We start from the raw sequence: 18,482 nt of genomic DNA on the forward strand, positions 1-18,482 counted from the left end.
CAGAGCCGTGAAATGCTTGAGTTGGAACAATTGGACTCTCTAGGCTGCACTTGGCAATCGGAGCTTTCTCTCAACTTTCTTTGTCATTGTGCATGTGAAGCAGCGAGACCCTGCTGCATGCCCGGTTCCCACTGAGCACCCAAGACCTGGGGGCTATGAGTCAGGAAAGACCTCTGTGCCCAGGGATGCAGGCAGGGCTTTCAAAGAGGCCTGAATGAGAAAGGCCAGCAATGGCCACCTAAGAGTTCTGGGGGCGGTCCTCCTTGGTCCTGGGGCACAGATATAATTTTAGGGGACAAAGTCTGGAGACACCTTCAGAAGGGAGTCCTGAGGTTCTGCTCACTCTGGAGTCAGAAAAGCCTGGATTCTAACACCAGCTCTGCCCCAATTTTGAGCAAACATTTATCCTTCTGAGTCTCCATAACCCTGCTGGGGAGAGGCAGGCAGAGGGGGGTCAAAAGGATAAGTGACAAAAATGTTTTAAAGGAGTCAGCCATAGCCTTAGGCAGAATTCCTGTTAAGGAGAGGACTTCGGCCATATCCTCATCCATCCACACAACCCAAGACATGGGACAGGAAGCACAGCACCAGAAACAGTTCCTTTATTTGGGGGACAGAGCCCAGGCTAGGTTGGTGGGAAGAGGCGGCACAGACCCCAGGTACCAGGCTGAGGGACCCAGCAGGGTCCACAGATGAGACACGAGGTGGTTGAGGGATGTTCTCAGCTGTAGGTGGCAGGCCCAGGACAGGAGGGGATGTCAGGCATTGGTTGCTGAGCCTGCTCAGTGTCCACAGGGGCCAGAAACTGATGGCCAAAGCTGTTCCCACCCCCAGTGCTCACAAAGTGGCCAAGAGGGTTAGCCTCTGAGTCCTCCTTCCCCTCAGTGTGGAGACCAGGCCCAAGGGGGTCAGATTCTGAGGTCACACAGAGAGGACACTTAAGGGAGGTGACCCTGCCTCAGCTGGGCAAAATATCTCACCCCCCAGAGAGCAGGTGCAGCAGGAAGACAAACACTTTAACGCAGGCTGCAGCGACCCACCCCACGGCACACACAACACGGGGCCTTGCTTGGCTCCCTTCTCAGAGGACACCACACTTTCACACAGCCTGGATCCTGCCCACGGCTCCAGACTGAATGAAGACTTGCCTGGGCCATCACCTACTGGTTCTCCTCCCTGCTGGCAGCATGAGGGGACAAAGACACAATGGGGCTCAGTTGAACTGCCAAGCATGGGGCCCAGGCTGAATCCTGGCCCCAGCTAACATCTAGCAGGGAGCCCCTGTTGCAGGAGAGAAGGGGTGCGGCTCACATGGGGGATGTGGGGAGGGAGGCATTGTCTTTGGGCTACCCCATGGAGAAGACCATCCCTGGGCAGGGAGTAGTACAGGAAGTGAGCTGGGATTTCCCGGCTGCCAGTACTCACAGTGTCTGGTAAGTGCTATCCTTGGCCTTGAGGAAGCGCAGCACGAAGAAGGCCACTGCTTGCAGGCTCAGCACTAGCACAACACCTCCGATGAAGCTGGCACCATCAAAGCCAGGGCTGTGGGCTTCAGGGAGGGGGCTCCCTGCAGAGTGAGACAGGGTGGAGGTCATAGCCAGCCCCCATGGACTAGGATCCCAGCCCCACCTCACAACTGGCACAGGACACCTTGAGGCCTTAGACCTCACCAAGGAGCCTGAACACCAGGCACAGAACCTACAGGCAGTGGGGAAGTGCCTGGTATAAGGGACAGTGCTTGTCAGGAGTTGGCCCTGTTCCTAAGTTGCTGTGTGACTTTATGCCACGCGCACCCTCTCTGGGCCTACTGATCCCATAGGCCCGTTAGGTGAGAGAAGGCTCTCAGGGCTCAGATCCCAGATGCAGATGATGTGGCCCCTTTTCAGGACTACTAAGCCTCTTGCCCCAGTACTCAGAAAAGGAGGAGCAGAAGGAGAAGTAGAGGGCCAGCTCAACACCCTACCGAATGGGTATTAGGAAGAAGAAGATGGGCCCCTTTCTCTTCCCCTCAGACAGTAGAGCCTTAGGGCCACAGTTACCAGGCTGGGTCTGGGTGGCTCCCAGCTGTGCCACCAGGGATTCCATTTCAGGCCCTGGGCCAGGTGCCCAGGACAGGGTAGGGCCAGTGAGGGCAGAGTAAGGCAGGGCTGGTGGGCAGAAGAACACACTGGGACCGTGAACAGGGCTCCTCTGGGGGCAGGGTCCACTTCCCAGAGGGTGTGTGCGGTATAAGGGGGTCTTGAGAATACAAAGGGCAAAAGATGGTCCCAACTGAAGCCCAAGGCTCCTAGAAAAGGATGCCAGGGAAAGAAGAGCAGAAAGGGAAGAGACAAGTCACACACAGTGGATCTGGGGCTTCAGCTGAGGGAACTGGCTCCATCAATAATTCAGCCTCTGAGATCAGTTTCCGGCTTTAATTAACCAAGAGCCTCTTCAGCCATCCTGGCCAAGTCTGGTGACCTCCAGTCTCTGAGGGGCAGTGGGAGTCAAGGGGTGGGGTTCTTGCCACTGCTCTGCCAGGAACCTCTTCTGGGACCCTCTGGCCTGCAGGTTGCTGTAGATGGTCACTGAGAACACCTTATTCACAACTGGAGCCATATACTCTCAGGTCCAAGGGTCAGACTAGGAACAGGTGGGAGCCACCATTTTTTGATCACCTTCAGTGCGTCAGACACTGAAGTGGGCCATGTGCAGACCCATAAAAATCCTCACAGCAGCTCCGTGAGGTGGGTATCACCTAACCCATTTTACAGATGGAGGAGGAACTGAGGGGGTGGAGACCACAGAGCGTGTCAGCACCTGAGCCAGCTGTCTTTCATGCACTTCTGGGCCTCCCACTGCGCCATCCCAGAGGGAGTACTTACCTGTTGTGATTGTCTTCGGTTCATAGGTGGGATGGTGGTGGGCAGCTGAGGAGACAGGAAATCCATAATAAGACAGCCTCCCTGTCCCCTGGCTCCCATCAAGGCCGCAGTCTCTGCCAGCTGCTGCACTCTGACTCAGATCAGGCCCCTCTCCAAGATCGACACCCAATGTTCTATAAAGCCTTAGTCTCACAGTTCCCTCCACCAGATGTGCCCCCTCTCCAGTTCTACCTACCAAGCTCATCTCTGACCCCACTTCCTCCAGGAATCCTCCCTCCAGTTCCTTCTGAACTTCTGAAACCCCAGCTCTGCCTTACATTACAGGAAGACCTAGTGCCCCCATCCCCTCACACATTCAGACCAATTTACAGTGATAAAACAGATCATAGAGGGGAGGAGAATTCTGAGAGCTGAAGACAGAATTGAAAATGGACCCAGGTGTTCATGGGCATAGTCCACTCCCTGAGAGGCTGGTTTTTCCTGGGAACAGGTTCAGGATGGGGAGACCAGCCCCCTCCCTCCAACTTGGCTTAGGCCAGTGGGGACTCTTTTACCTGGACAGGACTCTGAATGGTTGTAGACAGAGCAACCCTCCTTGACCACCTCAGCTTGGGCCACACAGTGTCCTTATGGGAGAAGGGGCAGGGAAGAGGTTTGAGGATAGGGTCCAAGACTCTGGGGTTCAGAGCTGGGCCAATGAGTTTGGAAGGGCCCACCTTCATACCTGGTTCCTGTGGTCGACATTGCTGCCACACACAACCTGAGAGGTTGTGTGCTCTGTCCCCCTCCACACAATGCTCACAGAGCTCCAGTTGTTTGCAGCCCCCTTGGACAGTAGGCCAGATGTTCAGGCGGATCAGGGCTCCACGCCCAAAGCCTTGAGCTCCTTTACCTGGGAATGGGGTGGGAGTGGGAAGAGAGCAACTCTGGGAAGCCAAGTTGCAGCACCTACCCCACCACCTCTGTGGTTCTCACTCCTTTACCCATGCCTGGAGCTTCTGCAAGCACAAGGTAACACTCACCTAGCCTTCGCCACATACCCCCAACACCCCCTCCCTTTAAGTACACCTGGGGTTCCCAGACACATTTGGAGCTATCGCCTCCAGATACACCTGAAGTTCCCTAATCCCCCACATCTGGAGCCTATATATACTCCACATAAAACGGGAGCCCCCTTCTTCTCCCACCCCTGGAGCCCTGCACAGGTCTTGGAAGTCCCTTCCTACCCCCAAGCCCAGACTGGGAGGCGGCTGGATGAGGGGAATGCGCCAACTGCCCCAGCCTGGTCCTAGCCAGACCCTGTCCTGCGTTACCAGCCACAGCGAGTTGGGCACACAGGAGGAGGCAGCAGCAGCCGCCGCAAAGCGCAGCCCGAAAGGCACGGGGTCCCGGCGCTGCCATGGACGAGGGTGGGAACTGGGAGTCCGCGGACAGCTGGTGTGGCGCGTCCCTTCTGGACTCCGCTCGCGGGAGCTTGTGGAGAGGGAGACCGGGGCAACCGGGGCGTGGCCAGTAGGGGCGTGACCAATAGGAGAGGTCGGGTGGGGCTGCGCTCTGGTAGGGCGGAGCCAACGAGGGCGGGGCCAGATAGGTACTTGACTGGGTTAGTTGGTTTGGGGCGGGGCTTGAACAAAATGGGTGGAGTCCAGTAGTAAATGCAGCCAGAACACTGAGCGCTCCAACCCGTAGCTGGGTGTAACAGTTAAGTAGAGAATATTTTTATCCCTGCTTCATAGGTCAGGAAACTGAGGCCCCAGGTCACAGACGTAAAATATGGATATGAAAGTGAGGTCGCTTTCTTACGTTTAGGGCTTGACTCAGGCCAGGCCTTCCTTATAGGGAGCAGCCTCCCAGCAGACCCTATGAAGCCTAGGACAGGTCTCAGCTATCCCTCCCCTCTGGCTGCCTGTGCCCAGCTTTGGTGTTTTCTCTCGGCTTCATCCCTTGCACCGTCCCCCCGTCGCACCCTCTGGCCAAGTCATGGGTCATGCCCTTACTAAGTCAATAGGTTCTTTCCACAGCCTTTCCCATGGCCTCCTCTCCTGTCCCCAGTACCACTCTTGCAGCCACGTCTCAGGTTCCTTAGAGGCACCTCTTCTTTCTCTTCTCCCTCCTCCTCCTTCTCACCCTAGCCCCCTTTAAACTGATGGTGACCCAGTTTAATTCTGAGCCCAAATTCACACTCTTTTGGAGTCATCTTGGCCATTCCTCTGCCATCAGTCCCACTGAAAAGCCAACAAATCTCTAATCTTCACCTCCTGGCCAGTTCTGGCTCCACAGCTACAACGCCTGTAACTAATAACACATAGCTTATAATCATGGAGCCCTCACTACTAGCAGAATGTACGTTCTCTTAAGCTTTTATTTGCAGCCTCTCATCTAATGTCCACAACTAACCTGTAGGCATGGGTTGTGTCATCCTCAATTTACAATGTGCTCAGGGACACAGAACACATTGTGCCAGGATGCCAGGATCCAATGAAGCTAGAAGCCACACTCCCCTCTGCCATGCCTCCTGCAGGTCCCCTGCTTCTTGGATACCTGGGCCTGAACACCCTCAGGGTATTGTCTGGTCCCTTTTCCCCACTCAGGGAGGCCCCATCACCTCCCTTTGGTTACCTGGGTTGGGAATCATGGTTTCACATTCACCTCCTGTCTCCATCTCAGCCCCCTTCACACTCTACATCTACATGTCCCCTGGGTCCCACTCCCTCGAACTCTCCAGGCCCATCTCCAAGCTGGCCCTCACAGTGCAGGGCTGTCCTGAAACCATGGATCTGACCACACCTCTTCTAATTAACAACTTTTCAACAATGGCTTGGTCTCCACATTTCTGTGATTTCTGGCTCTAGAAGTCTCTTAGCCTGTCTTGGGCTCTCTGCATCACCTTTCTATCCCTCCAGGAGATAGAACAGTGTCCCTCCTTGCCTTTATCCTAGCTCCTCTCCTGCAGTGTGTGTGTAGGGAGGACCTCCTCCTTTCCCAACTATATCTGCCTGGCAAACTAAAGTCACCATTAAAAGAGTGATCCTTGAAAAAAATAAGCCAGATCATACCACTCCCCTGCCCAACCCACTAGTGCCTTGCATCTTGGAACTTTTCTCCATCCACAGGATTTTCGCCTGCCCACCTCTCTGGGCTCAAACCCTCCCTCACAGCTGTGCTCATTGGCCTCCTCTCTACTCTTCAAATCTTCTCCTCACAGCCTGTGCATTTGCCATGCCCTTTCCTTGAAACTTTTTCTTTTATTTCTTTTTCTTTATTTCTTTTTCTCAGTACTGGGATTTAACCCAGGGACACTTAACCACTGAGCCACATCCCCAGCCATTTTAATTTTTTGATACAGGGTCTCACTAAGTTGCTTAGGGCCTCATTAAATCGCTGAGGCTGACTTTGAACTTGCAATCCTCCTGCCTCAGCCTCCAGAGATACTGGGATTACAGGTATGTGTCACCATTCTTGGCTTCTTGAAACTCTTCTGCTCTCTTTAAGTGACTTTGTAACCTCCCTACCTAAAAACCATCTCCTGGTTATTCTACATTACAGTATCTGTTTTTTCCTTTGAAGCATGTATCAAATGTATAATTAACTACCTGTTTGTTTCCTGGGCTATAAGCTCCACAAAGGCAGGAACTATGTTTGTCTCCTTCCCTAGGGAACTCCCTACACACAGAACAAGCTAAGTACATGTTTATTAGTAGCTATACTGTACCATGTTGTGACCATCTGAGTGCATGTTTGAGCCACTGGTCTTTGATACCTTCAAGGGCTCTCTATTTGACATTAAGTGTCTCTTTGTAAATTGCCTATCTCTCCCCCTTAAATGGGAGCTCCTTGAAAAAGGCAAGGGTTTGTTCACAGCTGTATCCTCTGGCCAATAGTAGATGCTCAGTAAATATACACTAAACATTGAAAATGAAGGGATGTGGTCAGATCATCTCTTCCTACCAAAACCCAAAGCCAGGGGAACATCAGTGAATAGTGGTTGAATGAAGTGTGTATTAAGAATACATGTACTATCAATGACTGGACCTCTGGGTTTTGGACAAGGGCCTCAAGTGTAGAGATTATCTGTGTTTCACAAGTATACGCAAACACGCACACTCCTCGCTTTAGACTTAGGCCCAAGTTCTGAAGACTGGTGAAGAATGAAGAGATAAAGAAGCCTCACCCGGAAGTGAGAGTTCACAGCCATCTGGTGGCCACCTGGCAAACTGCGGTATTGTCCGCCCTCATCTAACTTCTCATCAGTCTCTCCTGGGAATGAGAGTGCGCCTAAGCTAGTGTGGAAGGCACCCTGGGCTTGGTTAAAGGTGGACCGGGCCTCAGATCCTGACTCTGCCATTTACTATGTGATCAGGGGCAAGTTCCTTGGCTTCTCTGGAGATATGTTCTATTACCTTTGCAGAGTTGTTGTAAGGAAGAACTGGTCTGGCACCTGATTGGTGGGAAGAAAGTAAGGTGGTAGGGGGCAGAGGGCATGAGGAGAGACTGCCCTTCTGGGAGGAAAGATCTGCTAGGCAGTGATGGTCTCAATTGTCCTATTGGCAAGAACGATTTTGGTGCATGAGAGAGCATACACTTGATCATGCACAGCTTCCCTTCAGTCTCTTGGGTTTCTGGGGTTTCCAGGAGTTAGAAATATCCCCCATCTTTCCTCTATAGCTGCCTGAGGAACAACCTCCATGTAAAGGGCACAGTAACTATCCAGATCAGGAAGTTCACGACCAACCAACTATTTCATTGGAAACAAGTGTCCTTCACCCTAGGATGCTAACTGTAACTAAGACAAAAACACCAAAACATATAAGGCCATGTCACATGTGAGCTTTGTATTTGGTGGTGGCAACACAACTGTCTAGGGCACTATTTATGATTCTTTGGATTCTACAAAGAAAAACTAATCCAGGGAGTGGGACTGTAGCTCAGTGGCAGAGTGCTTGCCTAGCCCATATGAGACACTGGGTTTGATCCTTAGCACCACATAAAAATAGACAAAATAAAGGCATGCTGTCCATCTACAACTACAAAAAAAATTTTTTTTTAAAGACACAGGAGAAATGAGGAGAAAAAGGTCTCAAGAAAACAGAGAAATGTGAGCACAGAATGAAGACAGCTGTGGGACCCCAAAGGTCAAACAAGGTTGGAGCTGGCAAGTGGGAGGGAAGATTCTGTGGTGACTTTATCTGCAGTGATGTACACGTTTCACCAGGGGATCAATGAACTATGAAAACTGCCACTCGGAAGTCTCTCATGTGCCACTTTACCAACCCCCCAGTACCCTTCACCTTTCTCTGAGACCAGAACTTTGTTGGGACCCAGTTCAGACTGGGGAGAAAAGGGACATCTGAGTCTTGGGTTGCTGATGCCCTGTCTCCTCTCTCTCAGTCACCTCGAGCATGCATCCTCCTACTTTGTGTTTCTCTTCGAAGCAGCTCCTGTTTAGTTGAATCATCTAGTCAACGGATATTTATTGAACACCCACTTTATGTTAGGCACTGCTTTCCAGCAGAAAAGAGGACATGGTCACTGCTCTCTCGTGGAGCTTGCAATGGAGCGGGACTGAGACATAGTAAGAAAGAAAGATGACTAAAGATATATTTCCTGGGTTTAGGGTTTAAAGGCAGGCAGGGTTAGGGAAGGGGAGCTCTTTCTCCATGCCCCCACCCCACCAGGGTGCCTCAGAAGGGAGGCTGAGAGGGACCTGCCAGGAGAACTGGTTTTCTGCTTCCAGTTCTTCCCTATCTCCTGCTGCTTCAGGGAAGTGCTCCCCCTTCTGCTGGCTTTCCAGATCCTTGAATAAATAATTCAGGTTTTTAAATCTTGCCAGGCCTACTCTTCCATGCTGTGAGGGCGCTATTGGACTGACATGAATGATGTCACCCAGTTCCTTATTCCAGCCTCAACATCACGGGACCTGTCCTGGCAGCAACTTACTTGCCCGGTCACTGTCAGCTCCTCTACCCTGTTCCCCTCAACCTGGGGCTCACTTACCAGGCACCTAGCATCTTCATTCCAGGACCCAACAACCCTTGACCCTCAGAGTTTAGTTTTGTCACCTCAGTACCTCAGCACTTGAAAGGGTCGTGGTGACCTGAAATCCCTTCACCTGGATACCCCATCTTCTTGCCACCACTTCTGCCACCCTTGGATCCCTAAACTCCATCACGCTCTAAAGTCTCCCTGACACTGCTATGGTTGTCCTGGGGATTCTACCATCCTCTACCTTCAGCGTCCCAAGGCCACCATCCCCCAAGATCCTGTCACCAGCTCATATCGTCACTTCCACCCACCTCCCTGCTTTCTCGTGCTCTTGTCACCGTCACCTGAGGGCCCATCGTCATTCTCATAGGAGGACGCCCTTTCAGCCCCATCACTCGGCCTCCGTCACCTGAATTCTGTCATCTTGTTCCCGTCACCTGAGGGTCCCCATCACCCCACAGACTATCCGGGCCCCCTTTCAGCTCCCCACCATATTCCCTGAAGGCTCCCTGAGACTTCTCCAAAGATCTCCACCAGCGCCCCAGAAACCCCTGGCCCGCAGAGGGCGCCGCGTCAAGGACAGCTCGGGCCGCTTCGGGAGGGGGCGGGGCCGCGGCCGCGGTCGCTTTTTATGAATGGGGGAGCGGGCGGTGCGAGGCCTCATTACTATGCCACGCAACGCGCGCTGCGCTCCAGCGCGCCGCGCCTATTGGCCTACTGGGCCGCTGACGTCACTGAACCGGCGGCCGGGGGCGGGGCGGGGTGACTCACGCCGCTTCTCCCGCGGCCGCGGGGGCTTCTCGGGGTCCGCGCACACCTTGCGCTGCCAGGACCCAACCGGAGCCTCCCCGCGGCCCGGCCGCGCCCTGTCCTGAGCGGTGAGTAGCGGGCCCTTCCGCGGGCACCAGGCGTCCTGGAGAGCACGCCGGATGCTGGGGCACTGGACTGGCTGAAGGCTCCCTGCCGCTGGCCGCTGGGGTCGGAGGTCGAGACTGGGATTCTGGCTTAGCAATTCTGGGTCAGCAGGCGGGGCCCCAAGTGTTGGGGTATTGGAGCGGTCAGTTGGGTGACCTGGCAAAGGGTGAGCATCCCTGCAGGGACCCGTGGCTCTGGAGGTTCGAACAGTCGTCTGAGGTTGGGCGGGCAGGAGACGACTGGGGCAAGGACACAGGCGTCCGAGCCGCGGGAGGTGTCTGATTGAGGGATCTAGATATTCGGGCAGGAGGCGGAGTCAGGCCCCTGATCTAGGTGTCCAAGCAGAAGGAGGGGTCTGACTCAGGAATCCAGACTTCCAGCGAGGAAGATCTCACAGAGATCTAGGGGGTTCAGACAGAAGGAGGGGTCAGTCCAGGGACAGAAGTCTGGGAGAGCGTGCGGGGTGGGGGGCTGCGTTCCCAGGTGATGTTACCCTAGGAATGTCGCGTGGGGGTTGACAGGAGCTTCACGAGCTTTTCTTGGGGGCGGAGCCTTGGCCCGCTGTGCTGAGAATCGTGAGGGGTCTGGGAGCCTCAGAAACCGAGTCATTCTCTGATGGGAGGAAGCAGAGATTCTCTCCCCCGCCTCCACCGGATCTTGAGTCTTTTGGTGCATCGCCTGGATTCTGTGACCCCCCCATTCACTTATGGTAGCCTTTCATCTGGTTCTGATTACACACGTGGGAAAAAGAGGCGTGCAGGACCCAGAGAATTGGAAGGGAGGGTGCAGAGACTCAGTACAGGAATCCCCAGAAAAGAAGACCCTTGTTTAAAGGTCTGGAGGCATTAGAGAAGACATGGGCATGAATGGGGGGACAAGGCACCAGGGCTGCTCCACATATCCTGAAGGGCACCTCACCCCCTCTCGACCCCTCCTGTCAGCACCCAGCCCTGCCAGCATCTCACAGGGCCTTTCTCCTGCAGGTACCACGATGTGGGGTGCAGGCGGCCCCTTGGCCTGGCTCTCAGCTGGCCCAGGCAACGTGAATGTGAGCAGCGTGGGCCCCGCAGAAGGGCCCACAGGCCCAGCTGCACCACTGCCCTCACCCAAGGCCTGGGATGTGGTGCTGTGCATCTCAGGCACCCTGGTGTCCTGCGAGAACGCGCTGGTGGTGGCCATCATCGTGGGCACTCCTGCCTTTCGTGCCCCCATGTTCCTGTTGGTGGGCAGCCTGGCTGTGGCAGACCTGCTGGCAGGCCTGGGCCTGGTCCTGCACTTCGCTGCTGTCTTCTGCATAGGCTCGGAGGAGATGAGCCTGGTGCTTGTTGGTGTGCTGGCAATGGCCTTTACCGCCAGCATTGGCAGCCTACTGGCCATCACTGTCGACCGCTACCTTTCCCTGTACAATGCCCTCACCTACTACTCAGAGACAACAGTGACTCGGACCTACGTGATGCTGGCCTTGGTGTGGGGGGGTGCCCTGGGCCTGGGACTGTTGCCTGTGCTGGCCTGGAACTGCCTGGATGGCCTGACCACGTGTGGCGTGGTATATCCACTCTCCAAGAACCATCTGGTGGTCCTGGCTATTGCCTTCTTCATGGTGTTTGGCATCATGCTGCAGCTCTATGCCCAGATCTGCCGCATCGTCTGCCGCCATGCCCAGCAGATCGCCCTTCAGCGGCACCTGCTGCCTGCCTCCCACTATGTGGCTACCCGCAAGGGCATCGCCACACTGGCTGTGGTGCTCGGCGCCTTTGCTGCCTGCTGGTTGCCCTTCACTGTCTACTGCCTGCTGGGTGATGCCCGCTCCCCACCCCTCTACACCTATCTCACCCTGCTCCCCGCCACCTACAACTCCATGATCAACCCCATCATCTATGCCTTCCGCAACCAGGACGTGCAGAAGGTGCTGTGGGCCATTTGCTGCTGCTGTTCCTCTTCCAAGATTCCTTTTCGATCCCGCTCCCCCAGTGATGTCTAGTTACATCCTGGTGACCCCTGCAGCCCTGATCACTACAAAATTCCAGAATGTTAGGTCCTCCAGGGCTTTGTTCCAAACCTCCAGCTCTACACCCCCAGACCCAGCTGGTTCTGGAGTTCTAGGACATTGGGTGTTTCAGGATTCTGTTCGAGATGCCTGCAGCGGCCCAGCTGGCTCCATGGTTCTAGAATGTTCCAGGTGGTCAGGGTTCCTCTTAGAAATGTCCCACAGCCCAGCTGACTTGCAGTTTCAGAATGCTGGGCGTTTTACAGTGCCATTCAAGTCCTTGATCTTTCCCCTCCCCTGAACTTGCCCTTAGCCATGTCACTTTACTTTTGAATTTCTGAGCTCAAGAGTCAGAGAGTTTAGTCACTTAGTTGCCTAGATAGGAGAAAGATCTATCTATCTATCTATCTATCTATCTATATATATTGCACATACAAAGAAAGTATATTATTTATTTATTTATTTATTTATAAGTTTATTTATGGGTGATAAGGGGAAAAAAGGACCCATACCTTGAAATCTAGGCCATACCAGGGTATTCCCAATCCCCACACCCCCATTTCTGACCTCAGTTCCTGGAGGAGGGAAATGGAGAAAGAGAAACCACGTATTTTGTTATTATTTTTGCTTATTTTTTATCGAAGAGATAATAGAAACCAGAGCCTTCTCCCCAGGCCCGACACCCTCGGGTTTGCAGGAGGAACACACCAGCCTCTGGTTTTTTATTTTTTTAAGAAGCCATCACCTGAGCAACCGATAATTCCTCTGCGCTGGGGGCCGGCTTCCCTCTGGTGGCCATTTGTGGGAACTGCAGCCCGACCAGGCAGCCGGTACCAGAAAATGCAACCCCAACTCTACTCAGGCCTGGCATCCAGCGCCACAGGCATGGCCTGGGGGTCAGGTCTCACCCTGAGGTGCCCTAGAGGAGGCGGGGCAAGAGCCAACACCCCACCCCTCTGCCAACTGGGGTATGGCCCCCAGTGCATTCCCTGTTCCTGTCCCCCTGACCCAACTCATTAAAAAATGATTTTGTGATAAATAAGTTTCTGTGTGTGTGTATGTATGTATGTGTGTGTGCGCACTCGCGTGCATGCATGCAGGGTGTAGAGTCTAACGAGGGGTAGACCAGAATGAGAGGATCAGGCCAAGCTAGAGGGGCCTAATGGGGGGATTTGAGGAGCTGAATGCTGGGATGGAGTGTGGTTGACCGCCCCGCCCCCCCCCCAGGATATCAATGCCTCTCTGGTCAGCCCTGGGCATTGCCTGGCAAGGACCGCACATCCTCTTGGGGACCAGGGTTCTGGGCTCTGAAGATGCCCACATCCTGCCCACATGAGCCAGTTTGGGGCTCTGACATGAAGAATATGTGCACAGCATGTTTGTTTCCTTCATAATAATAATCCCTCTCTGGCCTGGGGATGTAGCTCAATGGTAGGGCACTTGCCTAGCATGTGATAGGAACAGTGTTCAACCACAAGTACTGCCAAAATGAACAAATAAACAAAAACCGCTTTCTTCTGATAGTATGTGCTTACTGTGTGGGATAGGCACTCTGCAAAAGGTAGGTATGCACATTATCTCCTATATGCCTCACAAGCATTCCCTGGCATATATAGTATTGTCTCCTTACAGATGAAGAAATGGAGGCTGAGAGTGTGTTGGTGATTGACCCAAAGCCATATAGTTGGGAAATGGTAAAGTCAGGATTCAAACAGGGAACATCTGTTTCCAGAATCTGTGTTCTGTCTGTCTCCTAGGCAATGTCCTCTCACTTCCTTCTTTCCCAAGCCTGGGGCTTAGGACATTCTGGACCCTGACTTATATCCTCAGGGCCAGTGGCCCACATTTGGGAGATGATTGGACAAGGTCTGGTCATTGTGGAGCTAGAAGTTCTTTCCCAAGTAAAGATGAGTGGCTATACGTGTGTGCATTTGGGGACCCGAGTTTGGGTGTTTGGGAGTGGAGGAGGACCCCAGAAGATCGTGTTCATCAGGGAGGCAGAAGCAGGTTTGGGGTGTGGCTTACCAGGGCTCTCTGACTACCCTAACTTCCCAGCCTCCCAGCTTCTCAGGCCTTACAGCTGGATAAAGCCTAGCGATGGGACCCTAGGAGCATTTCTGGCCTACCTCACCATCACACAGACAGGCTGAGACACAAAAAAGAGCAGCTATTTGCTCAAACTCATCCTGCGGTGCCAGGCTGGGATACGGGTCTTTCTCCTCTTCCTTGCCTACAGCTCTTTTGCCATGTATTCAAAACCCCTCCCCAATAGTGGTTACAGGAGTCTAGGTGGTAGACATGCCAACAGGCCCAGGCACAAAATGAAGAGGCCAGCCCAGGGCCCTGGGAAGAGACCCCACCCATACATGCCACAAGCACTTCCCCAAGGTCAAGCCTTGAGCCAAAGGTTTCACACACCACCACCCTGACTTCGTCAGAGGTATGCTGTCGCTCTCCCCACTTTTCACAGGGGAGAGCTGAGACTGTGAGAGCAACGGGCCTCTCCATTCATTCACAGATGGAGCTTAATGACCAGCGTGGAGCAGTTCCGTACAGATGGCACTACACAGAAGAGTTTTTCAAAAAAATGTAATGTTAGAAGCTGGGCACGGTGGCACATGCCTATAATCTCAGCAACTCAGGAGATGGGGGCAGGAGGATCACAGGTTTAGAAACTTGGCAAGACATCCTGTCTCAAAATGAAAAATTAAATAAATAAAAAGGACTGGGGATGTAGCTCAGTGGTAAAGCATCCCAGGTTCAATCTCCAGTATAAAAAAAAAAGTAAAGTGGGCTGGGGAGATAGCTCAGTTGGTAGAGTGCTTGCCTTGCAAGCCCAAAGCCCTGGGTTCAATCCCTAGCACCGCAAAAAAATTAAAAAAAAAATAAAAATTAAAAAAAAAAGTAACATTGATAATAAGTCTTCAGAGAAAAAGCAAAGTAGGGAAGAAAGAGAATATGTGAGTAGTTTTAAAAGGAAGGTGCCCTAAAGAAAGGTCTCTCTAAAAGGTGACATTTGATTTGCCCAAAGTCACAGTCAGGAGTTGAGTTAGGATTTGAACCTAGTTCATTCATTTCCAAATCTATTTCGTTCATGGTAAGGAGAGGGTTTCAGAAACATCAGGCCAGAAAACTGGGACAAGGTGGTCTGAGCCCAGACTGGAGAAAGCTGGGGGTCTCCAGGTTATGACCAGACCTTTGGAGGGGCGATGTAGGGAAGAGTATCCTGACTGCCTCCCACCTGCTCCTGAGAAGCCCCCACCAGGGTCTACAAGGAAGGGCCAGGTGCCCATTCTAGCTGAGTGTGGCTTGGCCCTTTGTGTCCTCCTCCCAGCTTCTGGCTCCCGGGCCCAAACCAGGACCTACTGCTTTCCATCCTGTGTCTGGGAGGGTCTGTGCTGGGCTCCATGCCAAGGGTCTTCATCTTATCTGTGTGGGGTGGTTATGCAGTGGATTTGAGGCATTTGGGAGAGCCCGAGTGTGTGGTGGGCTGGCTGGGTTACCCTCCTCCCAGGATTCTGCAGACGCAGCTCCAGTCCTCTCTGTACCGCCACTGCATGCCTCTTCCTGGAGCCCCCTTGATTGAGCCCTGCTGTGCCTGTGGAGATGTGATTCCTACACCACATCTTCCCACAGCTCCCCTGAGTAATCATGAGTACGGAAGTCTTGCTTCTTCCTCAGAATAGGGCCCCTAAAGGCAGGGCTGTAGCCCATTTTCAACCGAGGGTCCCTGAGAAAAGAGGCATGTCTATTCCCTAAAACTGAAGGCCCCTGAAAGCAACTCTCTGTCTCTCCTCAGATCAAGGGGCTCCAGAATACAAGGTCATGTCTCTCCCTTAGACCATGAATTCCTGAGAACTGGGCCCTGTCACTCACTGCCTTCAGCCAACGATCTCAGAGAGCAGGGTCATGCCTTTTACCTTGAACTGAGACCCCCTGAGGGCTGGACTGTGTCTTCTCCTCCGACTGAGCCTTGTCTCCTTCAGCCTCAGACTCCTCTGGTGCTCAGCTCTGAGCAGCTTGGTGCGCAAGCTTTTGTGTGTGTGTGTGTGTGTGTGTGTGTGTGTGTGTTTAGGCTTTTTGCCTCTGCCAGCTTTCTAACCCCCATGCCTGATCCTACCCAGCTAGAGGCCCCAGCTGCCTCCTGAATTGCGGAAGGCATGGGCTCTCTCCCTGCCAAGCTAGGCCCTGGGATGGTGCTGGGCTCATCTCTCTGGTGCAGTATGTGTTGGGGAGGGCAGTACTGAGGGCCGAACCCTCGCTGGGGCCATGACCGCCTCTCCCTGCAATAAGTGAGGAGACAGCAGCTATTAATATAAGATGAGTTCACGGGCTCACAGCTTCTGCAGGCTGGAAAACAGGCTCCCAGGGCCCGGGGGCTGCGGCAAGGTTCGTCTGTCAGATTCCCTCCTGGAGCCTGGAGGCTGCCAACCCTGCATCCCCCAGCTCCTTCCATGCATAGAACTCTGAGCATGTGGACCCATGCACAGGGCCACAGTGTAGGGGACAGGTGTCCAGCTGTTCCAAGAACACACACACACACACACTCGTATGCATCTGTGCAGTAGTGCACACACCCTTGTGTACAGACACATCATTGTACATGTGTATGCAGATCATGGTGACTTTGTATGCACAAGAATGCAGGTTGGAACACATACTTAAATGTGTGTACATGCTCTTGCACATGTGTGTACAGACTTACCCTTGTACGCACCTATGTGCAAACAGATCCAGACCTGCTCACATAAGCAAATCCACTTGCATACCTTTGCACACATGTATGTACAGATAGCAATCTGCATGAGTGTATAAAGGTGATATGCATAGGCATGTATACACAAATGCATGCAAGTCCACATTCAAGGACTAGAATGCATGCACACACCGTTTCACAGTGTACACACACACATGCTCCCCACTGTCAGTGCTCAGCAATCATGAATCCACCTGGTTTCCCGCACCAACAGGCTGTCTTGGCCTCCCCTCCCCCAGTATTATGACAGGCAGCTCAAGCTGCTGCCAACCCCATGCCTGCCTTCAGCTTCCTGCCCCCTGGAGGTCCCCAGATCTCTGATTAACCCCCTCGCTAATTGGCCACCAGCCCCTTGACTTTGCTGCAGGCCTTCCCAGGAGCTGGGAGCAAAAGGCTGCAAATTGGCCGAGCAGAATGGGTCTGGGGAATAGTGAGCATGTGGAGGGTGCGGGTGGGGTGCTGTGAGCCCAGTCCCCAACTGGAGTCAGGCAGGGCACCCTGCATTCCAAGGTTGGGGCAACACATTATCCTGTCTTGGGAGGGCATTCTTGTGATTCATGTGTATTGGCACATGAAGACAATCCTGCATGTATACTGACATACCACTCATGTTTAGGTATGTTCTGCCCCACTCTGCACACAAATGCATGTGAACATTTGCTCATGCACAAGCACACTCAATGGTCATCTGAATCTGAGTCTGTAAGTAGGCAGGCAAGATTTTTTTTTCCTTTTTTTTTTTTTTTTTCAGTGCTTGGGATTGAACTCAGGACCTCACATGGTAGGCAAGTGCTTTATCACACAGCTACATCCCTAGTCCTACAAACAAGGTCTTATATGTGCATTTAGTCACCTGGCCATTATGCAGACACCATTTATATACGTATATCCAAACATACAGTGGCTGGAGGTGTGTGTGTGCTAGGCCCTGGGTTCAATTCCCAACACCAAAAAAACACACACAGAGGATACTCTGCACACACATACAACTAGCCACCCAAACAGTCACATGTACGCAGGCTTGCAAACACACTTACATGCCACACACACATATGAATATTCTCCTGTATATTTGTACACATGCACAAAAATACAGCCACAGGCATGAGTCCATGCATGGAGTCTGGACACACATGTACACATCACTCATGTGTGTATACATCTTGATGAGCTAGCCACTAAGTGGCCACAGGCTAGGGAGAAGCCACTTTAGTCCTCAGTCTGCTAATGGGGATCCTACTTCCTAAGGGCAGAATCCACTGGGGTTCCAAGTTACTTTTTCCAGCCTCTCTGATAAATGTCTAAGTCTGGGACCTTCTCTGGGCTTTCCCCAAGCTTTCAGGCAGCCACAGGGACCGTCAGAGCTTCTAGACCAAAGAGCAAAGCCTTTGGCTTTAGTCCTTGGAAATCTAGTCCCCTTGGTTCTGGGTCCAAGCCCACAAGGTGATCTGCTTTCTGGTGCATTGGAAAGAAGGTTTTCTATTTCTTTATCTGCTTTCAGCTTGCTGTGTGAGTTAGGGCAAATCGTTGTGCCTCTCTGTGCCTCATTTATTTATCTATAAAATTAGGCACAAAAGGCTTTGTGTTGGTAATCCTTCCTAAACTGTCCTAAGCAATCCATGGAATCATGTTAATGGATGTACTCTGCCCAGACACACAATGGGAGCAATCAGCACCCAAGATGGTGAGAGGCTAGAGTGAAGGAACCACTTCTATCATCAAGGTTAACTCTTTGCTGAATAGGCGAGGAAGCTGAGGTCCAGGGAGGGTGCAGCCAGCTGGGTGCTAGACAAGCCAGCTCTCTCGAATGCTTGGCTGGCAGGTCTGCTCCTCTTAACACGTGTGACAGCATGAGTGCAAGTGTGCTTAGTTTTTTAGGGCAGGCAGGGTGGTGGCCCACTGACATGGGAGGCTGTTTATGCAGACCCCTTGCCCAAATCTTACCTGCCCTTCAAGACAGACACAGACCACAAGACAA

At 52.8% G+C, this 18,482-nt stretch overlaps 2 protein-coding genes across 3 annotated transcripts; one reads left to right on the forward strand and one right to left on the reverse strand.

Moving 5' to 3' along the window:
• Positions 1 to 586: 586 nt before the first annotated feature.
• On the reverse strand, positions 587 to 4,347 carry CD164L2 (CD164 molecule like 2; the record flags this gene model as incomplete). 2 transcript variants are annotated; one of them, XM_079114020.1, is made up of 6 exons in its annotated part: positions 4,178 to 4,347; positions 3,589 to 3,756; positions 3,419 to 3,490; positions 2,865 to 2,909; positions 1,426 to 1,567; positions 587 to 1,176 (listed from the first exon to the last, which is right to left on the reverse strand). In XM_079114020.1, the coding sequence occupies exons 1-6, from the start codon at positions 4,263 to 4,265 to the stop codon at positions 1,161 to 1,163; spliced, it is 531 nt and encodes a 176-aa protein (XP_078970146.1). In that variant the 5' UTR covers positions 4,266 to 4,347. The 2 variants fall into 2 exon arrangements, with proteins under 2 accessions (XP_078970146.1, XP_078970147.1); XM_079114021.1 differs by lacking the exon at positions 587 to 1,176 and having other exon boundaries at positions 1,422 to 1,567.
• A 5,273-nt stretch (positions 4,348 to 9,620) lies between these two features.
• On the forward strand, positions 9,621 to 14,577 carry GPR3 (G protein-coupled receptor 3). Its single transcript, XM_079132589.1, has 2 exons — positions 9,621 to 9,724; positions 10,745 to 14,577. The coding sequence occupies exon 2, from the start codon at positions 10,753 to 10,755 to the stop codon at positions 11,740 to 11,742; it is 990 nt and encodes a 329-aa protein (XP_078988715.1). The 5' UTR covers positions 9,621 to 9,724; positions 10,745 to 10,752; the 3' UTR covers positions 11,743 to 14,577.
• The last annotated feature ends 3,905 nt before the right edge of the window (positions 14,578 to 18,482 follow it).

Source organism: Sciurus vulgaris (assembly GCF_902686455.1).
Source record: "Sciurus vulgaris genome assembly, chromosome: 1".
NCBI lineage: Eukaryota > Metazoa > Chordata > Mammalia > Rodentia > Sciuridae > Sciurus > Sciurus vulgaris.

Bases quoted from the DNA above. Each gene is read 5' to 3' on its own strand.
- GPR3 (XM_079132589.1), top strand. From the start codon at position 10,753: ATGTGGGGTGCAGGCGGCCCCTTGGCCTGGCTCTCAGCTGGCCCAGGC.